Source organism: Pezoporus occidentalis, unplaced genomic scaffold (genome assembly GCF_034315485.1).
Source record: "Pezoporus occidentalis ecotype Australia unplaced genomic scaffold, CSIRO_AGI_Poc_V1 ctg142, whole genome shotgun sequence".
Taxonomy (NCBI): domain Eukaryota; kingdom Metazoa; phylum Chordata; class Aves; order Psittaciformes; family Psittacidae; genus Pezoporus; species Pezoporus occidentalis.
The window spans coordinates 605,336-625,228 of record NW_026913230.1 but is presented as its reverse complement, the minus strand read 5'-3'; the positions used below and the strand labels follow the sequence as shown (position 1 = coordinate 625,228).

Below are 19,893 nucleotides of genomic sequence, written 5' to 3'. Positions count from 1 at the left end.
CCAGACACCAACGCCAGCCCAAGGGAACAACAGGGCACGGAGGAGCAGTGGTGCAAGCTGGCATTGAGCATGTCACATCCAGCCTGGGGTCCCTGCTGCCCAGGACAGGCAGGGCTGAGCAGCTCGGCTGCCTTGCAGCCCCAGAGAGATGTTCTAGTCAGAAGATATCAGCAGGGTTTGGATGCCTGAAATATGTCAGCAACCTTCAAATTCCCAAGGGCGTCCTTGGTTTTATCTGCTCCTGCTGGCACCAGCCAGGGCACAGACACTGCTGCCCATTGTTCCAGGGTCAGTTCCACTACCTCTTCCAGCCTTGCTGCAGCTTCTGTGCTGGCTGGGGTAAAGGATGGTGATAAAGAAGGAGCCGGTTTAACGTGGGTGAGGCAGGGATGGAAATGGCCTGAGGGCATGGCAGGCAGCGGTACAGCCTGCCAGGAGCATCTCAGAGAGACTCACCCTGCATCCCCACCCGTGCCTGTGCTGCAACTTCTCATCCCTGTGTCTGCAGCACAGAAGGAAGGCTGGGGGGAATGGAGGACAGCAACTGCCCCTCTTCAGCTCAGCTTCTGCCCCATGGAGAGCCCTGATCAGCACAGGTCCCTGGGGGGGCAACATCCTTCCGTCTGGCTTTTGCAGAGGGAGGCAGGGATGGACCTTCTCCAACCATAACCAGGGAAAGGGGTGATCTGGTGCGAGTGGAGGCGTCTGCAGACAGGAGCACCCCATGAGTACCCTGCACCCCAAGAAACCAGGGTGAGGGGGGGACGGAAGGGATGACACCTCCGCAGCTGAAGCGCAATCACCGCCATCCCCTTGCACTGCGTCCCCACCACGGGCACAGAGCCCCTGCCCGCACCTGTGGGGCTGTTGTGCCCAGTGACCCCCTCGGCACGCAGAAGGTGACACCGGGGTCCCCCCGCACTGTGGGCACCCAGCCCCGCGGGGCGGAACGGGGCGGGGGGGGCTGAGCGCGGCCCTCACCGCGGTGCCGCGGCAGGCGGGGACTGGAGGGCTCGTGAGCAGTGACGCGCGGTCCGGAGGAAGCCGCCGCTCGCCAAGGACGGAGCGCAGGGGAGCACGGAGCGGACACGCGGTCCCGCAGGAGCACCCGGACAGGCCCCGGTGCCGCTTGTGAGTGTGCGGGACGGGGGGGGGGAGAGCGGTCCCGTGCTAAGCTACCGTGGTGGTGTGCGACGGGAACGGAGCCCTGGCCCCGGGCGTGGAGCCGCGCAAGGGGAGGCTGCGGGGCGGGTCTTTGTTTTCTTTATCTTTATGCGAAAATCCGTTGTTTTTAACCAAATCTCGGGGCTGCGGTGCCGCAGGGTGGGGTTTGGGGGGGTGCTGGTGTTGGTGCGGGGACATGGGTGTGTCCTGGCCGGGATGTGGCTTTGTCTGTGCCCCGGTGCGGCAGGAACACCCGTCCTTCAGTGCGGGGGTCGGGGCTGGGCTCGGGGGAGAGGATGCCCCTGGTTTGGTACCCACCGGGATGCCCGTGGTTTGGTACCCACTGAGTTTTGCACCCCAGGGGCACGGAGTTCTTGGTACTTCGTGGCAGGGAGGTGGGGCAGGGGACTTGGGGATCTCCCCTGCCTCACAGGGAGGATGGATGCTGCTTTTTTAACCCAGGGAAGGTCTCTTCCCGGCCCATGGGCAGCACAGCGGGGCACTGGGTGTGTCGTGGCCTCCACCACAAGCAGTTACACTGGGAGAGCCCTGCCAGGGCTGCAGAAATAGCTGCTGGGCTCCTGGGCTGAAACTCTGAACCCAAAGCCATGGGGGAGCTATGGAGAGGCTGTTGGGGTGCACACTGCTCGTGGGACAGAGGCTTCTTGGTAAGGGTGGGTTGTTCTGCAAAGGGGATGGGCTGTGCACATCATTTAGAGCTTCTCGTGGTACACTCGTGCTTTAAACTTCTCCATCATTTGGGTAGGGGGGGCAGGTATCCCCCTATGATGGGGCTCTGCAGCCTCCAGGCATCCCCATGGATGTGTCTGGGCATCCCTCTCGAATCGGGTGCTGGCAAAGCAAGAGGGGGGCTGCTCCCCACCCGCTGCAGTGGGGACAGGGCCAGGCTGGGGCTGGGTGTGGCAGGTGATCCTCCACCATTGCTGAGATGAGTTGTGCAGTCTCAGCCCCACTGCCGCATGCATGGAGGGCCACGGGCTGTGCCTTGCAGGGCTCTCTCTGCTCCATGGAAGGTACCCAGGCACCTGAGTGGCATTAAAGCCTATATGGGCCAGGGGCTGGGATCCCTGCCCGGCCGCAGTGCAGCCCCGCTGCGCATGGGGCACGCGGGGGGCTCTCCCTCAGCCAGGGGGATTAGCCAAGACTCACAGCCTGAAAAGGGAAAGGGGGTGAAGGCAGCTCTGGTTCTCTGCAACACTTCCTCCCCTCTGAAGGATGCTTACGGGTGTCAAAAGACTTCCTGCACCCGAGCAGGGTGACCCGGCCGCAGTGATGGCTGCAGGGCTGGGTCTCCCCCACCATGGGTGCTCTCATAGGGATGGAGAGCCAAGCCATGGAAGTTCAGATCATTTCCCCTACTTGCTGCATGGAATGGAGCATTCCTGGGGGCAGAAACGGGCAGAAATCCCCCCTGGGGCGGCCCTGATGTGCCTTGAGCTTCCCTGCAACGTGTCTTAGAGCCGAGCACTAGCAAGGAGGGGCAGTGCCTCATGGCTGGAGCTCAGCTGACGCTCAGTGGTTCATTCATGGCCGGGCTCCATTTTCCAGCTGCTTCTCTCCCTCCATCGGCTTTCTCAGAGCAACTGCACTGTCTGGGGACCTTGGGAGGGTGAGGAGAGCCCAGGCCACAGGAGGGTTGCAGCTATAAATGGTGCTGGTGTTTGTTAGAAAACAACCTGCGAGTTACTCTGGAAACACAGCTGTTTCCTGAGCTGTGCCGGGTGCGTGGGGTTTGATGCTGGCCTTGATTCAGTGCACAGGAACTCAGATTAAAGCTGGTGGCAACTTGCAGGGGCTGCCCAGCACTGAGCATCCTGAGCACTGAGGAAGCTGGGCTAGTCCCAGGGCTTGGGGGGGGGGGGGGGGCTGCAGAGGGAGCATTACGGGGTGCAGTGAGGAGGGTCAGCCCTGCAGAGGATGCTCTGCCCATTTCCACCTATTCAGCACTTTCTTCCCCTCCTGGGTTCTCTCTGCACTGGCAGGAAGCAGCACGGGGCCCGTCTCTGCTGCTCCTGGTCTATGGTGTCCCCAGCTCAGTGCCAGGTACCAAAGGACCTGGTGACAGCATCCCCAAGCCTCCCCAGCAGCACCCATCCATCACCTTCCCCATGGGTAGCACACCCACAGTGATGGATGGCAGCAGCACCCAAGGGAAGGAGCAAAGCCTCCCTTAACTAACACAGCCCATGGAGAGGGGGCTTTGGCTCATGTTGGCTTCTCTGTTCCATCCCGCAGCTCCTCCTTGCCCTCACTCCAGTGATTTCCAGCTTGGGAAGCCATGGCGCCTAAAGGAAAGGTAAGGGTGATGCACACATGGTGGGGATGGGTGATTAGGTGTCACAAGGCAGACCCCAGAGCTGGGGCAGCATCTCCATCATGCAGCAGGGCTGACTGAGACGTGCTTGGAGCACAATGCTGCTCAGAGCCTGTTTACATTCCTGCCTCTCCAACCAGTGCTGTCTGGATGCGATGCAGATGGGGAAGTGCTGGCGGGGAGAGCAGGGACAGCAAGGAGCAAAAATCCTTTTGGGACCACAGTGGGATGGGGGAGAGAAGCAGGACTGTGGGAAGTGGAGGACAGACACTGCACTGGGGATTTGGGATTTCACTGGAGAGAGATCCCACCCGAGCCTGCTGCGAGGCATGCAGCCCTGCCTTGGCCTCTCCTGCTCGGTCTGGATTTCTCCCCCTCAACAAGCCTGATGCAGCGTGGCAGCCGGGTGAGCAGGTGATTCCCCCCAGCCAGGAAAACATCTTGGATTGAGTGGAAAACCCTGCCTCGGTGGGCAGCTGCGGCTGATGGGGCGCAGCCTGCCTGCGGGTAGTGTGCTAGGCAGGGGAGGAGCCCATGTGCACAGCCTGCTTTCACTGCTGGAGCCAGGCTCTGGTTTCCATTCCCTCGGGAGATCAAGGAATGATTGCCTCGAGCCCCATTACCCGCTGCTTCCTGCCCAGCTGAAGGGTTGGTTGGCTCTGGATGGGGAAACTGAAGCCCAGTGTGGGTGAGCATCGCCCCTGTGGGGGTCCAGGACCCCCAGCAGCCATGCGGTGGGACAGCGCGCAGCCACGCTGGGAATTCTGCTTCCACCCTCCCGGCCCCAGCCTGGCTTATTTTTAGCTGGGAGGTCCCGGGCAGGCCGGGATGACTCAGAGGCTGGAGGAGGGGAAGCGGGGCCCCAGCAGCTGGAGCGGAATTTGGGAAGGGGGCTGGAATGTGAGGAGGGCGCAGCAGGCGGGATGCGCTTTCTCTCCCCAGGGGTGTTTCTGCCATTCCATGGGGCTCATTCCCCCATGAGTTCAAGGAGCATTGGGCAATGCACAGCAATGAGCTCCTGCCTCAGTTTCTCCACCATGACAGCACTGCAAGACAGGCAGCTCATCTGATAGCTCAGGAGGCAGGAACACAGCCTTGTCCCCTCCTGCTGCCTCCAGGCACCTCCTTTGCCCTGCAGCTTCTTATTTCCATTCCTGCGAGGTACATGTGGGCAGCAGCTCGCGCCGGGCCAGGAGGGTCCCGGAGCTGCCGGGAAGTGCGGCTAAATCCAGCGCTCCTGATGAATCACCTGCAATACGATCTGTCCTGTGCCATCGAAGGGCAGCGTCTCCTCTTGCCTGATGTGGTTCCCACCATATGGGATATGGGTGCCAGCAGTTCCTCCTGAAAGAGGAGCTCCATCCTGTGGGATGTGCCCAGCCTGGACTGGTTTCTCTCTGGAAAAAAAGGGGTACAATGGCTTGGCTCTTTCTGAAGGTGTTGGATGAGATATGCAGTGATGCTGTTGTGCTGTGGCATTGGGATGGGACCCAGGGGAGCGATGGATATAGAGCTGCCCATGTCCATCCCATTGGGTTCATTCTTGGAGGTACTGGGTCAAGGATGCTGGTGCTACCTGCCTGATGCCCGTCTTCTCTGGGGACACATTAGCTTTAGATGCCCATGCTGGCAACAGCCCTGGGCCTTTGTACAGCTCCTGGGGATGTCAAGCCCTGCAGCATACCCTAAGCAGGTGATCCCATGGAGGTGTAGGTACCCGGTTGGAGCATCGTCAGTGTTCCTGGGGTGCTGACACAGCTGAGAGCCCTGGCTCAGCCTGGTTTCACATCAGCTTCCACCCAGGGTCGGGGCTGGTCCCATGCAGAGCCTGACCCCAGGCTCCTGTGGGCAAAGCTGACCTGGGGAGAAGCTGTGTGTGGGCATCACTTCTGGGCTCCCCATTGTGCAGCCTGGAGGTGCAGAGGGGCACACAGAAGTGGATCATGGCAATCCCTGGCATTTCTCAGGCTCCTGGAAGTCTTTCCCTGTACTGGGGATCACTGCTCTGACCCCTCAGACCAGCCTGGGCCCTGTAGAGTGATGGGACAGGACAGGCTGTTGGCAGCTCTGGTGCTTCTCAGTGCTTTCTGCTTAGCAGCCCACAGTGATTTTGTGCCTGTGCCTCCTTGCCTTGAGGCCATGCAGGGCTTGGGCATCCTCAGCATCCAGAGGGTTTCCCTGCTCACAACAGGCGATGGAAAATGACTTCCTTCATTGCTCTGAATCCAGCCCTGATAACTCCCTTCAGCACCGCTGCACTGCAGGGGGATTACCCTGGTCCTTGGGTGCCTTCCCCTGCATTCAGGTGTCCAACCCTACCATGGGGTCTCCCCTTTTGCTGCCACCACCCCCAAAATGGTGCTGGGAACTGAAAGAGCTGAAGGAACCTGCCTTCAAACGCTCTGGCTCTTGCTAGTGCAGGGGGAGGATTGTATCCAGCTTAAACACAGAGCGCAAACAGCAGTGCCAGGAGACAGGGGAGGGAAGGCTGTGTACGTACTCCATGACCTGACACAAACAATTTAGAGGACAGGGAGAGCAAACAAAAGCAAACAAATGAGAACAAGTGTTTGTTTGAGGCTGAGCTTTGCCTTCAGGCAGCACGAGCAGGAATGGATCTGACCTCATTCCTGCTCAGCTTCAACTTCTCCTTCCCCACCCCACCAGAGGCTTCTCCTTCCCCTTTCACCTTCCCTTCTCTCCTCCTTTGCCCTAGGTCTACAGGGGGTCAGTGAAAGAATTCCCAGGCTTTGATGCCAGCCAAGATGCAGAGGCCTTGTACAATGCAATGAAGGGATTTGGTATGGATGCTCCTCCACGTTTCTACCCTATATATCCCCTGTTCATTCAGTTGACTTGGTATCCTGCATTGCCTCTCCTCTCAGCTGCCTGCTTTAGCAGTATGCCAGGGCCTCTCCTGGTTCCCCTTTCCTCCCTGGAGCCAGCTCAGTTCTGCTTCTCCTCCCAGCCCCAAGTCAGAAGCAGCTTGGGGCTTCTTTGGGGCAGGATGGCTATGATGAGCCCAGCCATAGCCCTAGCTATGGGGCTAGATGTGACTGCTGGCTGTCCCCACAGGCAGTGACAAGGAGGCCATCCTCGACCTCATCACATCCAGAAACAACAAGCAGCGAGTGGAGATCTGCCAAGCCTACAAGTCCCAGTATGGGAAGGTAACAGCAGAAGCACTCCCTGGTCCTTGCAGCCGCTGCAGGTAGCCATGGCTGCCACCAACCACCCCACACAGAGACCCACAGCTCCCTGGACCCATTCAGAGATGCTTTGGAGCAAAGTGCCCCCATCCTCTTTATCCCCCTCCACCAGGACCTCATTGCAGACCTCAAGTACGAGCTGACGGGGAAGTTTGAGCGGCTGATCGTGAGCCTGATGCGGCCCCCGCCTTACAGTGATGCCAAAGAGATCAAAGATGCCATCGCGGTAAGGGGTGGGCAGCCCCTCCAGGGCCCCTCCGAGGACACCCCGGCTGTCCCCACTGCTCATGGGGCTGTTTCTGTGCCCACAGGGTGTTGGCACGGATGAGAAGTGCCTCATTGAGATCCTCGCCTCCCGCACCAACCAGGAGATCCATGACCTGGTGGCTGCCTACAAAGATGGTGAGGGCTGGGGAGGGGCAGGGGCTGCCCTGTGTCCCCTGGGGCCAGGACAAGGGGCAGAGATGAGGGGATCCACCTCTCCAAACCTGACTTCTCCCTCTTCCACCAGCCTATGAGAGAGACCTGGAGGCTGACATTGTTGGAGACACCTCAGGCCACTTCAAGAAGATGCTCATCGTTCTGCTCCAGGTATGTCCATCTGACTGGCATCTGTAGGTGATGGTGCCTGCACCCAGGAGGGCTGAGCCCGTTGCTGTCTCACAGGGTGCCAGGGAGGAGGATGATGTGGTGAGCGAGGACCTGGTGAAGCAGGATGCCAAGGTGAGGTTGGGAGGTTGCTGGGATGGGCAGGCAGGGATGGGGCTGGTGGCACGTCCAGACAGCAAAAGGCAGATGGGCATCAAGGGCACCCCTGCTTGGGCAGAGCCCCATGAAGGCAGCACCCTGACTCAGGCTCTGCTGCCTTCCCCATCCCACAAGGACCTGCTGGAAGCTGGTGAGCTGAAATGGGGCACAGATGAGGCCCAGTTCATCTACATCCTTGGGCGGCGAAGCAAGCAGCATCTCCGCCTGGGTGAGCATCTCCCGCAAGCTTGGGATTGGGCTTGAAGGGATTTGGGCAGCTTCTGCAGGCATCATCCTGCTCTCATCCCACAGTCTTTGATGAGTACCTGAAGATTTCTGGGAAGCCAATTGAGAGGAGCATCCGGGGAGAGCTCTCTGGTGACTTTGAGAAGCTGATGCTGGCTGTGGGTAAGTCAGCACTGGTGTGGGGAGTACTGTGAAAACACACCACTGGCCTTGCTGGGGTGGGAAGGCTTAGTGCAAGAGCCAGTGGGGTTGTGGTTGTGGCCGTACCTGTCTTCAGGGAGCTCAGGAAGGCTTCTTTGGGGCGAGTGGGGATGCAGAATGTGGTACCCATTCTGCATCCCCACTGATGGGTTCAAGCTGGATGCTGAACGTGGTACCCATTCTGCATCCCCACTGATGGGTTCAAACTGGATGCTGAATGTGGTACCTATTCAGCATCCCTCACTGTGCCTCAATTTCCCCACAGTGAAGTGCATCAGAAGCACTGCAGAGTATTTTGCTGAAAGGCTCTACAAGGCCATGAAGGTGAGTGGATCAGTGGATCATCCCTTCTCCAGGGGGTCCCCTTGCCACAGGGTGCTTGCTGGAGGACACGGTGATGCAGGACCATGAAGACAGGACCTGTGACCTGGGTTTCTGGTCTTCCCTTCAAAGGAGCTATTCCTTCAGACCCAGAGCTGTGTATAAGTCTGATAAAGGGTCCCAAATGTGATGGGCTGAGCAGGGTTGCTTGACCACACCAAGCTTGATGCAGGGACTCCTCCGTTGCAGGGGCTGGGCACAAGAGACAACACGCTGATCCGCATCATGGTGTCCCGCAGCGAGATTGACATGCTGGACATCCGGGAGGTGTTCAGGACCAAGTATGAGAAATCTCTCTACAACATGATAAAGGTAAGTGCTGGGGGTCCCCAGTCACCCTCCAAGCAACTGCCAGCTCCCTTGTGATGCCAGCACCCATGGAAGGGCTGAAACCCATCCCCAGCTTCCTGTGCTGGGTGTCCATCTCCAAGGACAAGGCTCAGGGAAACGCCTCCCCAGTGCACCCATCCCATGGCATTACCTTGACCCTCCCTGATGCATGGTTCTCCATCTCCTTTTCTCTTTCCAGGAGGACACCTCCGGGGAGTACAAGAAGGCTCTGCTGAAGCTGTGCGGAGGGGACGATGAGTAAGATCACCCATCACCCTCTTTGTCCATCTTCATCCCCTTGGTGCTGGGTACAGACCTGTGGGTCAGACCACCTGGACAGCAGCGCCCACAGTGGCAGCAGATTGGTACAGGGGCCCTATGGCCCCTCTTTATGGCCAACCACAATGCCATGGTGCCTCCTTGGCACGTGGCAGCCCTGCAAGGCAGAGACCTGTAGAGAGGATGCTCCAGTGGGGATGGTTGGGATTTACCACCCATTTTTCCCCCATTCCCGCCCAGCCCCACAGCAAGCACCCAGTGGGTACCAAACACCCCTCCTGGAGGGGCCGGGCAGGGGGTGGCTGCTGGTGGGACATGGGCCCCCCCGGCTCACTGTGCCCTGTCCTTGCCCTCCCGTTGCAGTGCTGCAGGTGAGTTCTTCCCCGAGGCGGCGCAGGTGGCCTATCGGATGTGGGAGCTTAGTGCGGTGGCCAAAGTAGAGGTCAGCACCCCCCGGACCCCCTCTCTGCTCCCCGCCAGCTTGGGGCTGCTCTTCTCTGCCCTGGGGCACAGCCAGCCCCACACCTCCGCTCTGCCTCTTGCTCTGTGGCTTCTATCAACACTGTTTGGTTTGGGGCATGAGGTTGGTGGGATGTAACCCGGCAGGGCTGGCTGTCCCTCACCGGCTCCACTAACCCCCTCTTCTCTCTGAGGCCTCCTTTCCCCGCATGTCTGTGCAGTGCAGCACGTTCAGCCCTGCTCCGGTGCCCACTGGAGACCTCCTGCTCCCCAGGGCTGGCTGGGACGCAGCCGTGCCATGGGGAGCTGGCACCCTGCATGTGGCTGGAGGCACCCACAGAAGGGTGATTTAGGATGCACAGAAAGGACACCCTGAGCCCTAGTGCACAGGGGGAGATGTAAGGATGCAGGAGGGTACAATTGCAGGGCAGGAGCAGGCACTCTTTCAGTGACTCCTCTTCTGGCTCTTAGCTGATGTGTCCCAGTGCTAGGGGAGGTGGGTGTAACACTGAGCAGGACACCAAGACTCAGGGACTGTCTGCTGCTGTCTTCTCTCTGCTGGCCTGGCTATGGTTTGCCCCTGGATGGAAGGGGTGACAGTGGTGCGACATCCTTACTGAGCCCCACGTGCTTGCACTAACACATGACCTGCTTTGGCCTCCGCTTGCCTGGTGGCACCTTCCTTCCCTCTCTCCATCCCTGCCTCCGTCCCAGCTCAGGGATGAACCCAAACCCCTCTGTGCATTCACAGCTGCGAGGAACCGTGCAGCCCACGGAAAGCTTCAATGATGATGGGGATGCTCAGGTGCTGAGGAAGGCAATGAAGGGCCTGGGTAAGTAGGGACCATGCTCCCAGCCCCTTCCTGCTGCTCATCAACAGCTCCTGGGGCTTAAAACCACCCTGTGTGAAAGCCCCAGGGGGAATCAGGATGGTTTTGGAGCTGTGGGAGCTCTCCCTTCCCCACGGCCCCAGTTTGCTGGCACAGGGATGGTGATGTGCCCATGGTCAGGGGTGACACGAGGTGGCTCTGGCCCCTCAGCTCTCCCCAGTGTCATTGCTGTCATTGCAGGCACAGACGAAGGGGCCATCATCGAGGTGTTGACACAAAGGAGCAATGCCCAGAGGCAGCAGATCCTAAAGGCTTACAAGGCTCACTATGGCAGGGTACTGCTGGATTCCCCTCCCACCCTGCTCCTTCCCTCTGCCTGCATCCTGCCCCATCCCACACTGAGATCTGCCCTTACTGAAATAAGTCCTGCCTTGGCATCACTTCCTCAAGGAGGACCGAGTTGTCAAAGCAGCTCCTGCTCTGGGTGCACCACCAGCCCCAGGGGAGGGTGTCCATTCCCCTTCGCTTCATTGCCACACAGAGTACTCCAGAGCCAGGATGTCCTGAGAGCCACCCCAAAATGTGACCTTAAACCACCCCGTGGGCATTCCCAGATGTCTCCCACCTCCACACTGCCCTCCCCTGTTTCCTCCCTGGTGTTGCCTCTGCTCCTCCATCCCTGTGGAAGGAGCCGGGGCTGAACCCTCGAATGCTTTCACAGGACCTGATGGCAGACCTGAAGTCTGAGCTCTCGGGCAGCTTGGCCAAGCTGATCCTGGGGCTCATGCTCACACCAGCACAGTACGATGCCAAGCAGCTGAGGAAGGCCGTGGAGGTAACTGCTGCTGGCATTGGCTTCAGTACATGAGGATGGGGTGGCTTTTGCTGTGGCTGTACCTGCTCTGTCAGTGGCCCAGGGCTGTGAGTGTACCCCAGCTTCATGGGTCCCCAGGCTCTCATCTCCTATGCAGAAGGAGAGCAAAAAGCACCAGGATATAGACCTGGTTTGCACTCCAGACCCAGTGGGAACCCAGTTTGGCCTCTTTGCAGCCCAGTACATTCTACCCACTTTCTAGATAAAGCCTCTTGGGGAGACTGCCTCACAGAGCATCCCTGCTGTGTGGTGGGAGCAGTGCTCTGCTAGGCACAGGCAGCTACAGGAGAGCCATGATAGGGCAAACCAGTGTACACCACTGTCCACCAGTCACACCAGTTGGTACCACACTTGGGTGCTTCATTGCTGGTTCCTACCAGCCACTGTGGTTATTTGCTGGACATGGGTTTTTGGCACATTGTAGCCCTGGGGTCAGAGCAGCACCTCCTTGCCTGGTGTGGTGGGGTGATGCTGCTGTGTCCTTGTCCAGTGCTGGCACCCACAGCATTCCACCACGCTGCTCTCTTCCAGGGCGCTGGCACAGATGAGAGCGTCCTCATCGAAATCATGGCCACACGGAACAACCAGGAGATCAAGGCTATCAACGAGGCATATCAGGAAGGTACGGCACAGGAGGGACGTGGGGAGCACCCAGGCCCTGGGCACAGACCGTGTTTAACACTGTTCAAAGCCCTTCCAGAGCCTGGGGTACAATTCTTGTCTCTGGGTGCATGGCTTGGTGCTGTGAAGGTCTTTTAGTGCCTCCAGGCAAGGCTCTTCCCCAGGTCCAACACCTTATGAAAGAGAAGTGGAAACCTGGGATGGTGCCAACAAGAGCCCTCAAATCCATCCTGTGATTTCTCATGCTCCCATACTGTGCATGTCTCTTTCCTTTCCACCCATGACCCCTTCTCCCTGGGGAAACCTGAGCTGCGAGCTGGGTTAAAGCTGCAGCCTCTTCTCCCCCACAGAGCCCATGGTTATGAACAGGCTCTATGGGCATTCACCCCCAGCAGAGCACTGGTCTTGGCCTCTCTCCATGTCACAGTGACATATCCCAGCTCTGCCACTGATGTCTCCCTGAGAGCTCTCTCATTGATCCCTTCTCCTTGGGAGCACTTGGAGCAAGAGGCTGTGCACACGCCCAGGGCATTAGAGCTGCTGGGTTTATCCCTTCCTCCCCAGCCCTGGAAATACCAGATGGAGGCATCTGCCTCATCCATACAAAGGCTGGAAGGTGGCCACTGCCATCCACAAGCCACCTGGGGATTAGCCAGGCACTGGTTGGGGGAAAGCAGAGCTGCAGGCAGGGAGCAGGACTCAGGCATCCCCCTTCTCCACAGCCTACAACAAGCAACTGGAAGATGACCTGAGCTCTGACACATCAGGGCACTTCAAGAGGATTCTCGTCTCCCTGGCTCTGGTAAGGGCGGCTCTCCCTGGGCACTGTCCCCTCCCTGCCATGGATGGTGGCTATGGAGGAGACAGAGCATCACTGCCTGGCTGGGCAGTGCTGCTGCCATCCCCTTGCCTGGGGCTCTCCCAGGAGATGTCCTCTCCCCTGCACCATGATTTTTGTGTTGAACACAGGGCAACCGCGATGAAGGACCAGAGAACCTCACCCAGGCACATGAAGATGCTAAGGTAAGACCCGTGCTAGCAGTGCTGTGACAGGCTCTGCATAGAACAAGTGAGGATGTTGCATCCCCTGGTCTGGAAATGGCATCCTCAGGGAAGCAAATGCTGCTGGGGCAGGGTGTCTGCAAGCTGCAGGGGGAGATGCCAGGGGATGTGACACCTTTCCAGGGTAAAGCTCCCAGGCCTGGTTGCTGATGCCCTGGGCTCTGCTGCACCATGCATGGGGGAGCTGCAGACCACGACAGCAGCACTGGGAGCTCCCAGCTGGGGACTGCACCGTTCTTTGTGCAGAGCTGCCACTTTGGGGTCCAGTAACACACACTGACACTGCAATTTGGCACTTGAGCTTCGAAGGCAGCTTTGGGCTGGTTTGCAGGAGCCACACACCTCTTTGTTGCTCATGGGGCAGCACTGAAGCCTAAGCTACTTTTCACCCTGCCAGCCCCTAAACCATAGCCTCATCTTTACTGGGCTGTGCTCAGTCAGGGCTGGAAGGGGAAAGCTGAGCAGCCAGAAATGATGTAGTGGGGAGCTGAGGCCCCATTGCCTGGCACAGCTCCCGCTCCCAGGAGATCTGTGACCTTGGGGCTGTGCACTTGGCCTCCTGCCCCTTTGGCACGAGTCTCTTCCAAAAGGGGAAGCTTGGTGCAGAGCCAAACCTGAGCTCTCGCTTGGCTGTCCTGTGGCAGCACTGCTTGCTCCAAGGCACGCTCCCAGCTCTCCCATCAGGGATGCTGCCGGCAGAGGGAGCGGATGCTGCGCTGCCTGCTTCCTGCTGCATGCGCTGCTGCTCGCCTCGACCTGCTGCAGAGAAAGAGAGAGGCAGGGATGACAAACACAGGGAGGGACAAGGCAGCCGGGAAACTGCCCTTTCCCTCCTCCTGCCTCCTGTGCAGAGGCTGGTGTGAGTCAGGGGCCAGGCAAGGATGCTCCTGGAGGAGGAACAGGCTGGTACCCAAGTCCCAGATGTGTGAGGCTCACTTTGTCTGGCCAAAGACCACCCCAATTAGTGGTGTAGAGGCCAGACTGGAGGAAGACAAAGGTCCTAAGATCAGGTCCACTCCCAGGGAAGCAGGGGAGTTGAGGACATGTCATTTTAGAGGATTCTGCTAGATTTCCCTTGCTTTGTCAGGGAAGGATAAAGGTTGAGCAGCATCTTCTGACCCTGTTGTCTTCCTGTCTCTCTCTTTCTCTCCACCAGGTCGTTGCTGAGACCCTGGTGAGTGCCTGCCCTTTCACTCTCAGTGTGTTTGAGGGGATGCTGCAGCCCTCGGGTGCAGGGCTGGAGCTGGGAATAGCAGCCTCATACACTGGCTCCTCTGACTACATTTCTGTTTGCTTGCCTGGGGCTCCAGGGTCCTTGCATCAGGATGGATTACAAGGGGACAGATGGGACTTGCATGAGGGCACTTCCTTGTGCACTGGGCAGGAGACATAGCCACCTTCCTGCCCTTGGGAGGGCTGGGGACACGCATCATGCATGCAGGACCTATGTTCCTGGCACTGTGGGACTCTGGACTGGCTTCCCTGCCTCACCACAAGTGGGATCTGGGGAATTCTACTGCAATAGCCTCATGGATGTGGTGTACAGCAGCCGTCTCACCCACAGGCAGCACTGCTGTTGTTCAGGGTGGAGGGTGGCTCCTGCATGTGGCGGCTCTGTATTCCCTGTGTAATGCTGGTCACCCTCAAAACAGCCTCCCCAAAAGAAAGATGAAAACCTGAACCATGAGCACTGCAAAGGGCTTTTGGGGGATTGGCTTTTTTTGTTTGTTTCTTGTTTTTTCAAAATACTCCCCCCCCCAATGCCCTGCTCATAAGAGGCTGCCCCCTTGCAACAGGGTGTTCAGGACTGGTTGTCCCAGCAAGAGCTGTTCGACATCTTTGTCCCTCTCTGCTATGCCCATTCCCCTGCCTCCCTCTTCACTCTCGGTTGCTCTCCCAGAAACTTGCTGACGTGTCCAGCAATGACTCCAGTGACTCCCTGGAGACCCGCTTCCTCAGCATCCTCTGCACCCGCAGCTACCCCCATCTCCGCAGAGGTAGGACCACGCTCCTCCACTGATGCTGGACCTTCCGCTGCAACACAAGTGCTTTCCTTTGGGCTGGATGGGACTCCTGGGCAGCAGGAGATTGGGATCTCCCCAGGGCTGAGGTTGAGCAGTGGGAGGAGATGGCATGGTGTTGCATTTGGGATCCATGGTTGAGGCTCAAGTCTCCTGGGTGCGCAGGGCAGGGATGGAGCTGCTCAGCAGTGACCTTTTCCTCTGCCCACCTCCAGTGTTCCAGGAGTTCATCAAACTGACCAACCATGATGTGGAGCACGCCATCAGGAAGCGGATGTCGGGAGACGTGAGGGACGCCTTCCTGGCCATCGGTCAGTGCCCAGAGGGTGCTCCATCGGGGCAGGGCTCCCCTGAGGGCTGCAGTCCCTTCACCTGCCTCTGCCAAGGCAACGTGACAGCAGATTCCTGCTGCCTTTGGGCCATGGATGCTCACAGTGTGGCACAGGATGAGGGTGTCCTATGGGGCCAAGCCTGCACCCTTGTACCAAGGAAGGCTTGCAGCTGACCCAGTGGGTGGCACAGCTCTGTGCTGTGATGTGTCCCCTTGGTGTCACGAGTCAGGAGCTCACCTTCTCTCCCCTCTATGTGTTGCAGTGCGGAGTGTGAAGAACAAGCCGGCCTTCTTCGCTGACAAGCTCTACAAGTCCATGAAGGTGCAGATGGGGTCTCCTGGGCCTGAGCTGTGGGAGGGGGCTGTGCAGGGCAGGCACCATTTGGGAATCTCTGATTTAACGCCATGGCAGTGATGGGGTTTGTCCATCCCTGAGGGAACAGGGCAGGGCTGAGCTCAAACCAATACCTCATCAGCTTTCTGGGCTTGTGGCTTGTCAGCAGCAAGTTCAGCACGTGTCTGAGGAGACATCAGAGAATCATAGAATGGTTTGGGTTGGAAGAGACCTTTAAAGATCATCTAATTCCAACCCCCTTGCCATAAGCAGGGACACCTTCCACTAGACCAGGTTGCTCAGAGTCCCATCCAACCTGGCCTTGAATGTTTCCAGGGATGGTGCATCTACTGCCTCTCTAAGCAGCCTGTGCCAGTGTTGAACCACCCTCATTGTAAAACTTTCTTCCTTATAGTCTAAATCTCCCCTCTTTTAGTTTAAAACTAAAACACCCCTTTTCCTATTGATACAGGCCCTGCTAAAAAGTCTGTCCCTATCTTGTAAGTTCCCTTTAAGTACTGAAAGGCTGCAATAATGTTTCCCCAGACCCTTCTTTTCTCCAGGCTAAATAACCCAACTCTCAGCCTTTTCTATAGGCAAGGTGCTCCAGCCCTCTGATGACTTTTGTGGCTCTCCTCTGGACCCAGTCTCCAGTTTGGGCTGTGCTGGAGATGCCCAGAGGGTCCCCGAGCCCCAGTCCCTCTGGGGTTACTTGCTGAAGCTCCCGTTTGCAGGGTGCTGGCACGGATGAGAGGACCCTCACCCGCATCATGATTTCCCGGAGCGAGATTGACCTGCTCAACATCCGGGCCGAGTTCATGGACCTGTTCGACAAATCTCTGCACCGCATGATTGAGGTGAGGACACACGGGCATCCCTCCCTGGTTTGTCACCTTGTCTGGTTGGGTCCTGGTCCTATAGGATCCATAGCCATGAGTGGCAGAGCATCACCTGGGGAGGGAGAAGTACCCCAACCAGCTCCAGTGTTGGCATTTCTGGCTATAGAGGGGATGTGCTGACATCCTCCACTGCTGCACAGACGCCTGTGGCATGGAAATGCTCCTTCCCCATGCCTTGCCCTGGGCTTTCCCAGTTCTCTGACACGGGTCTCCCTCTTGCAGAAGGACACCTCCGGTGACTACCGCACCGCTCTGCTGACCCTATGCGGAGGGGAGGACTAGATGGCTGCAGGAGCCCCTTTGTGTCTGAGCCAGCACGCACGCACCCACTGCCTTGATGTCACTGCAGCTTCGGGGGTTTCGGGGGACACTAGGCTCCCTGCAGAGGATGAAAGCAGCACCACATTGCAAGGGGGGTCTCGGGGAGGGGAGCAGAGGGCTCTGGGTAGGGAGATGTGCACAATAATTCATACCCAACATGCCACTAACCCAGGAATTTACCCAGATGGAAAAGACAATTTTAGATCTCATGAATAAAACCTTACTGTTGCTGACCATGGGGTGAGAGCAGTTAATTTACTGGGGTAGGTTTGGGGGAGATTGAGCCCGTGCTGAGGAGTCTCAGTGTCTCCTTGCTACTGCAGGGACCCCAAATGCTCTTTAAACAACACTGCAGCATTCCCTGCTGTGAGGAAGGGGCTGGAAATTCATATGGGGCTGGCAGCAGCACAGGGATTTCACTGAGAGCTTCACTTCATGCCTCTGAAAACCCCTGGCAGGGTTCGTGCCGTTGTGTGGATGATGCTTTCATAAACCAGAGATACAAATCGGGCTTGATGGCATCCATCTGTCCTCACACGCGGTTTCCTGTGCTTTCAAGCTGCTGAAGCGAGAGTCGAAACACACATGCCATAGAGGCTACACCCCCAGCTGATGTCTGCACTTCCCCCAACGCCCAGGAGAAAAGAACTGGTATTTCCAAAAGTGGGAAATTCCAGCACTTTCAATTGTTTCCAAGTCGGAACAAAAAGTCCTGAATGCCCAAGTCTTCCTCAGAACAGCTGGGTGAGGAAAGCTTCACCTTCAAGATATCAAAGCAGCATTAAATAATAACACAATATTATCATAATGCTTCAAAACCAGCTGAGGTCAAGAAGCACCAACATGTAGAGGCAAAACAGGGAAGCTGGAAAAATTCAGCTGGGCGTTATCCCACTGAAAATTCCCTTGATGCCTTCCTGTAAAACATCCCCTTGTACCAAAATCACCTTTCATGGGGGAAAACAGCCTGCCTGAACCTATTTTACCCTCTCCCATAGAGATTTGGGTTTCTCTGCCTCGCTGTTGTAAGTAGGAAGAGGCAGCAGGGGGGAGAGGTCTGGACCCATCCCATGTCCGCAGCAGCATATGAGTCTCCTATGTGGCCAGGAACCTGCTGCAGATGTTTTGAAGGCAGGATATAACCCCTGATCTTCATCTGCCACCTCTTCCTGCAGCTCAGCACTGCAGCTCTCACTGTCACAGCAGGGGTGTGAGGCTGTGCTGCATGGCATAGCAACCACAGAGAGCAGGGTCTGCAGATAGGAATGGTGCTTTCAGGGGCCCAGCTCCAATGTCCAAGGATGCTTTGGGACTCAGGAGCCATCAAGGAAAGGCAGATTTGGGGCAATGGAGCTCTACTCCTTCAGAGCAAAGGGAAGGAAATCTGCTCAGCATTAGCACAGGGCTACAAAACATAAGTCATCATCCTGCCTCCTTCCTATTGCCAAAAGCACTGTTCCTGGGCTATGAGTATTCCCTGGGCACAGGCACAAACATTCCAGTGAGGTTTATGGCTGTACCATGACTGCTATAAGCCTGTGACTGGCACAGAAACACAAGTGAGACCAGGCAGCCCCTCGGGCGATGCTGCCACCAGGAAGCCTGGCTGATCCCAGCACACCAATCTCAAGGCCAGGAATTTCCCTGGCACCCACTGCCGGCTGTTCCTATGATAAGAACAAGATACCAGAGTCACACTGTTTGGTGTCATGCATCATAGTAAATGCATCCCCTGCTGCCAACTGAACTAAACTCCTGCAGCCTTCCTGTGCTGGAGAGCCTGAGGATTCCATCCCAGACCCAGAGAAATGAGATGCTCTGGATAGAAGCAGCCATGAGGAAGGAAGAGGCACTGGGTAGGGGTGTTGCTTTAGGACTGCAAAAGAACCAGGAGGGAAACTGGGCCTGGCAGCACCAAGACAGACTGTGGGACATAGAGAAGCACAGAGGAGTGGAAGAAACCCAGCCTGGAGCACAGGAGTGTCAGCCAGGAGGTTACATGTGACCTGTCACCTTAGAAAGGATCTGGGACAGAGTCAGTGGAACCTGCTGCAGGCAGGGCGAGCTGGCCACCCTTTGTTCAGCCTTCAGGCAGTGAAGCTGCTGCCAGGGTCTGGGACCCACACACCAGGTCCCAGCTGTGTGCACACTGACCGGCAGTGCTGGGGCAAGGACTCGCTTCCAGGCATAGCCAGCACCAGATTTCACAGGTTGCGACATCCCCAAAACCCCGTGAGCCCATGTTTGGTGTGCACAGGGTCAGGCCTCTCCCTCTGAGTCAGCTCCAGGGGCCAGTGTGGATCCTTTTCACTACCAAACCCTGGGAGGAGCCACATCTGGTGAAGAGATACACGGGATGTTGGTGTAAATGCTAAAACATCAGTGAGCTGCTTCCATCCCACCCAGAGTGGAGAATCCCAGCCTTGAGCCTTGGGAGCCGGCACAGATTTCTTCTTCAGCTCTTCCTGTTCCCAAGCCAAAGGAGGAAGCAGCAGCCTTGTCCCTCACATCCACTGGGCATCCTGTCCCCACGGTGAGCTGAGGCTGGACAAACAGCTGATCTCCCCACACTGTCATCCCAGGAGCCGGCTTTCCAGGATATGATGACTGCTGGCCAGCCGTTTCCTCAGGCATCGCAACTGAATGAGACATGACCAGGGGAGAGAGGAAGAGGGAGAAATCCCCTCTGGGGCTGTTCCTGATACTACAAATTGAGACTCCAAATAATTCACAGCTTAAGGCATGTCAGGAAATCCTCTGAGCACTCCTGGATCCAGCTCCCACAGCTCCTGGCATATCCATTGTGGGGCTGCACCAGGTCCCGCCATGGAGAGGCTGTGGAAGAAGGCAGGAGGTGGGGATCTCCTCCTGAGGTGCAGATGACACTGAGCCCTTGCTCTCTTGCCAGAGGCCCAAGGGAGCTCTGGCTCAGTGGGAAGCTAAACCCAGCAAAGCCAAAGCAGCCCGGCATCCCTGGAAAGCCATGGTGCAACTCCAACCCCTGCGAAGGCAGGGGAGATCGCTCCCTTTCTCCATCCCTCAGCTGACCCCTTGCCTATCCGGCTCCCTGCCCTGCTCTCTTCCCTCTGCCAGGCTCCCCCCTCTGCCCTCCATCCCATGGCCTCCCATCCTGCCAGGTTAACGTGAGTTCCTGATTTGCATAGGCAGCAGATCACAATGTTCTGGAAATCCCCTCCTGCGGCCGGAGCTTCCTCCCTCCTCTCACAGCGTCACTGTTGCCCTTCTGCT

The 19,893-nt window shown here is 57.7% G+C and overlaps 1 protein-coding gene across 2 annotated transcripts; it reads left to right on the top strand.

The window, feature by feature from the left end:
• Nucleotides 1-974: 974 nt before the first annotated feature.
• Nucleotides 975-16,877, top strand: ANXA6 (annexin A6). 2 transcript variants are annotated; one of them, XM_062609896.1, is made up of 26 exons: nt 975-1,131; nt 3,421-3,481; nt 6,216-6,300; nt 6,575-6,669; nt 6,821-6,934; nt 7,020-7,110; nt 7,220-7,299; nt 7,375-7,431; nt 7,591-7,684; nt 7,768-7,863; nt 8,168-8,226; nt 8,473-8,595; nt 8,813-8,871; nt 9,256-9,334; nt 10,103-10,184; nt 10,422-10,516; nt 10,903-11,016; nt 11,587-11,677; nt 12,399-12,478; nt 12,646-12,699; nt 13,895-13,912; nt 14,639-14,735; nt 14,975-15,070; nt 15,354-15,412; nt 16,159-16,281; nt 16,546-16,877. In XM_062609896.1, the coding sequence occupies exons 2-26, from the start codon at nt 3,464-3,466 to the stop codon at nt 16,603-16,605; spliced, it is 2,019 nt and encodes a 672-aa protein (XP_062465880.1). In that variant the 5' UTR covers nt 975-1,131; nt 3,421-3,463; the 3' UTR covers nt 16,606-16,877. The 2 variants fall into 2 exon arrangements, with proteins under 2 accessions (XP_062465880.1, XP_062465881.1); XM_062609897.1 differs by lacking the exon at nt 13,895-13,912.
• Nucleotides 16,878-19,893: the final 3,016 nt, after the last annotated feature.

What these genes read in the sequence shown, in the direction of transcription:
- ANXA6 (XM_062609896.1), top strand. An exon ending in TGCTCATCGTTCTGCTCCAG is followed by an intron (nt 7,300 to 7,374) that starts GTATGTCCATCT and finishes GCTGTCTCACAG; the next exon opens with GGTGCCAGGGAGGAGGATGA. An exon ending in CAAGCAGCATCTCCGCCTGG is followed by an intron (nt 7,685 to 7,767) that starts GTGAGCATCTCC and finishes CTCATCCCACAG; the next exon opens with TCTTTGATGAGTACCTGAAG.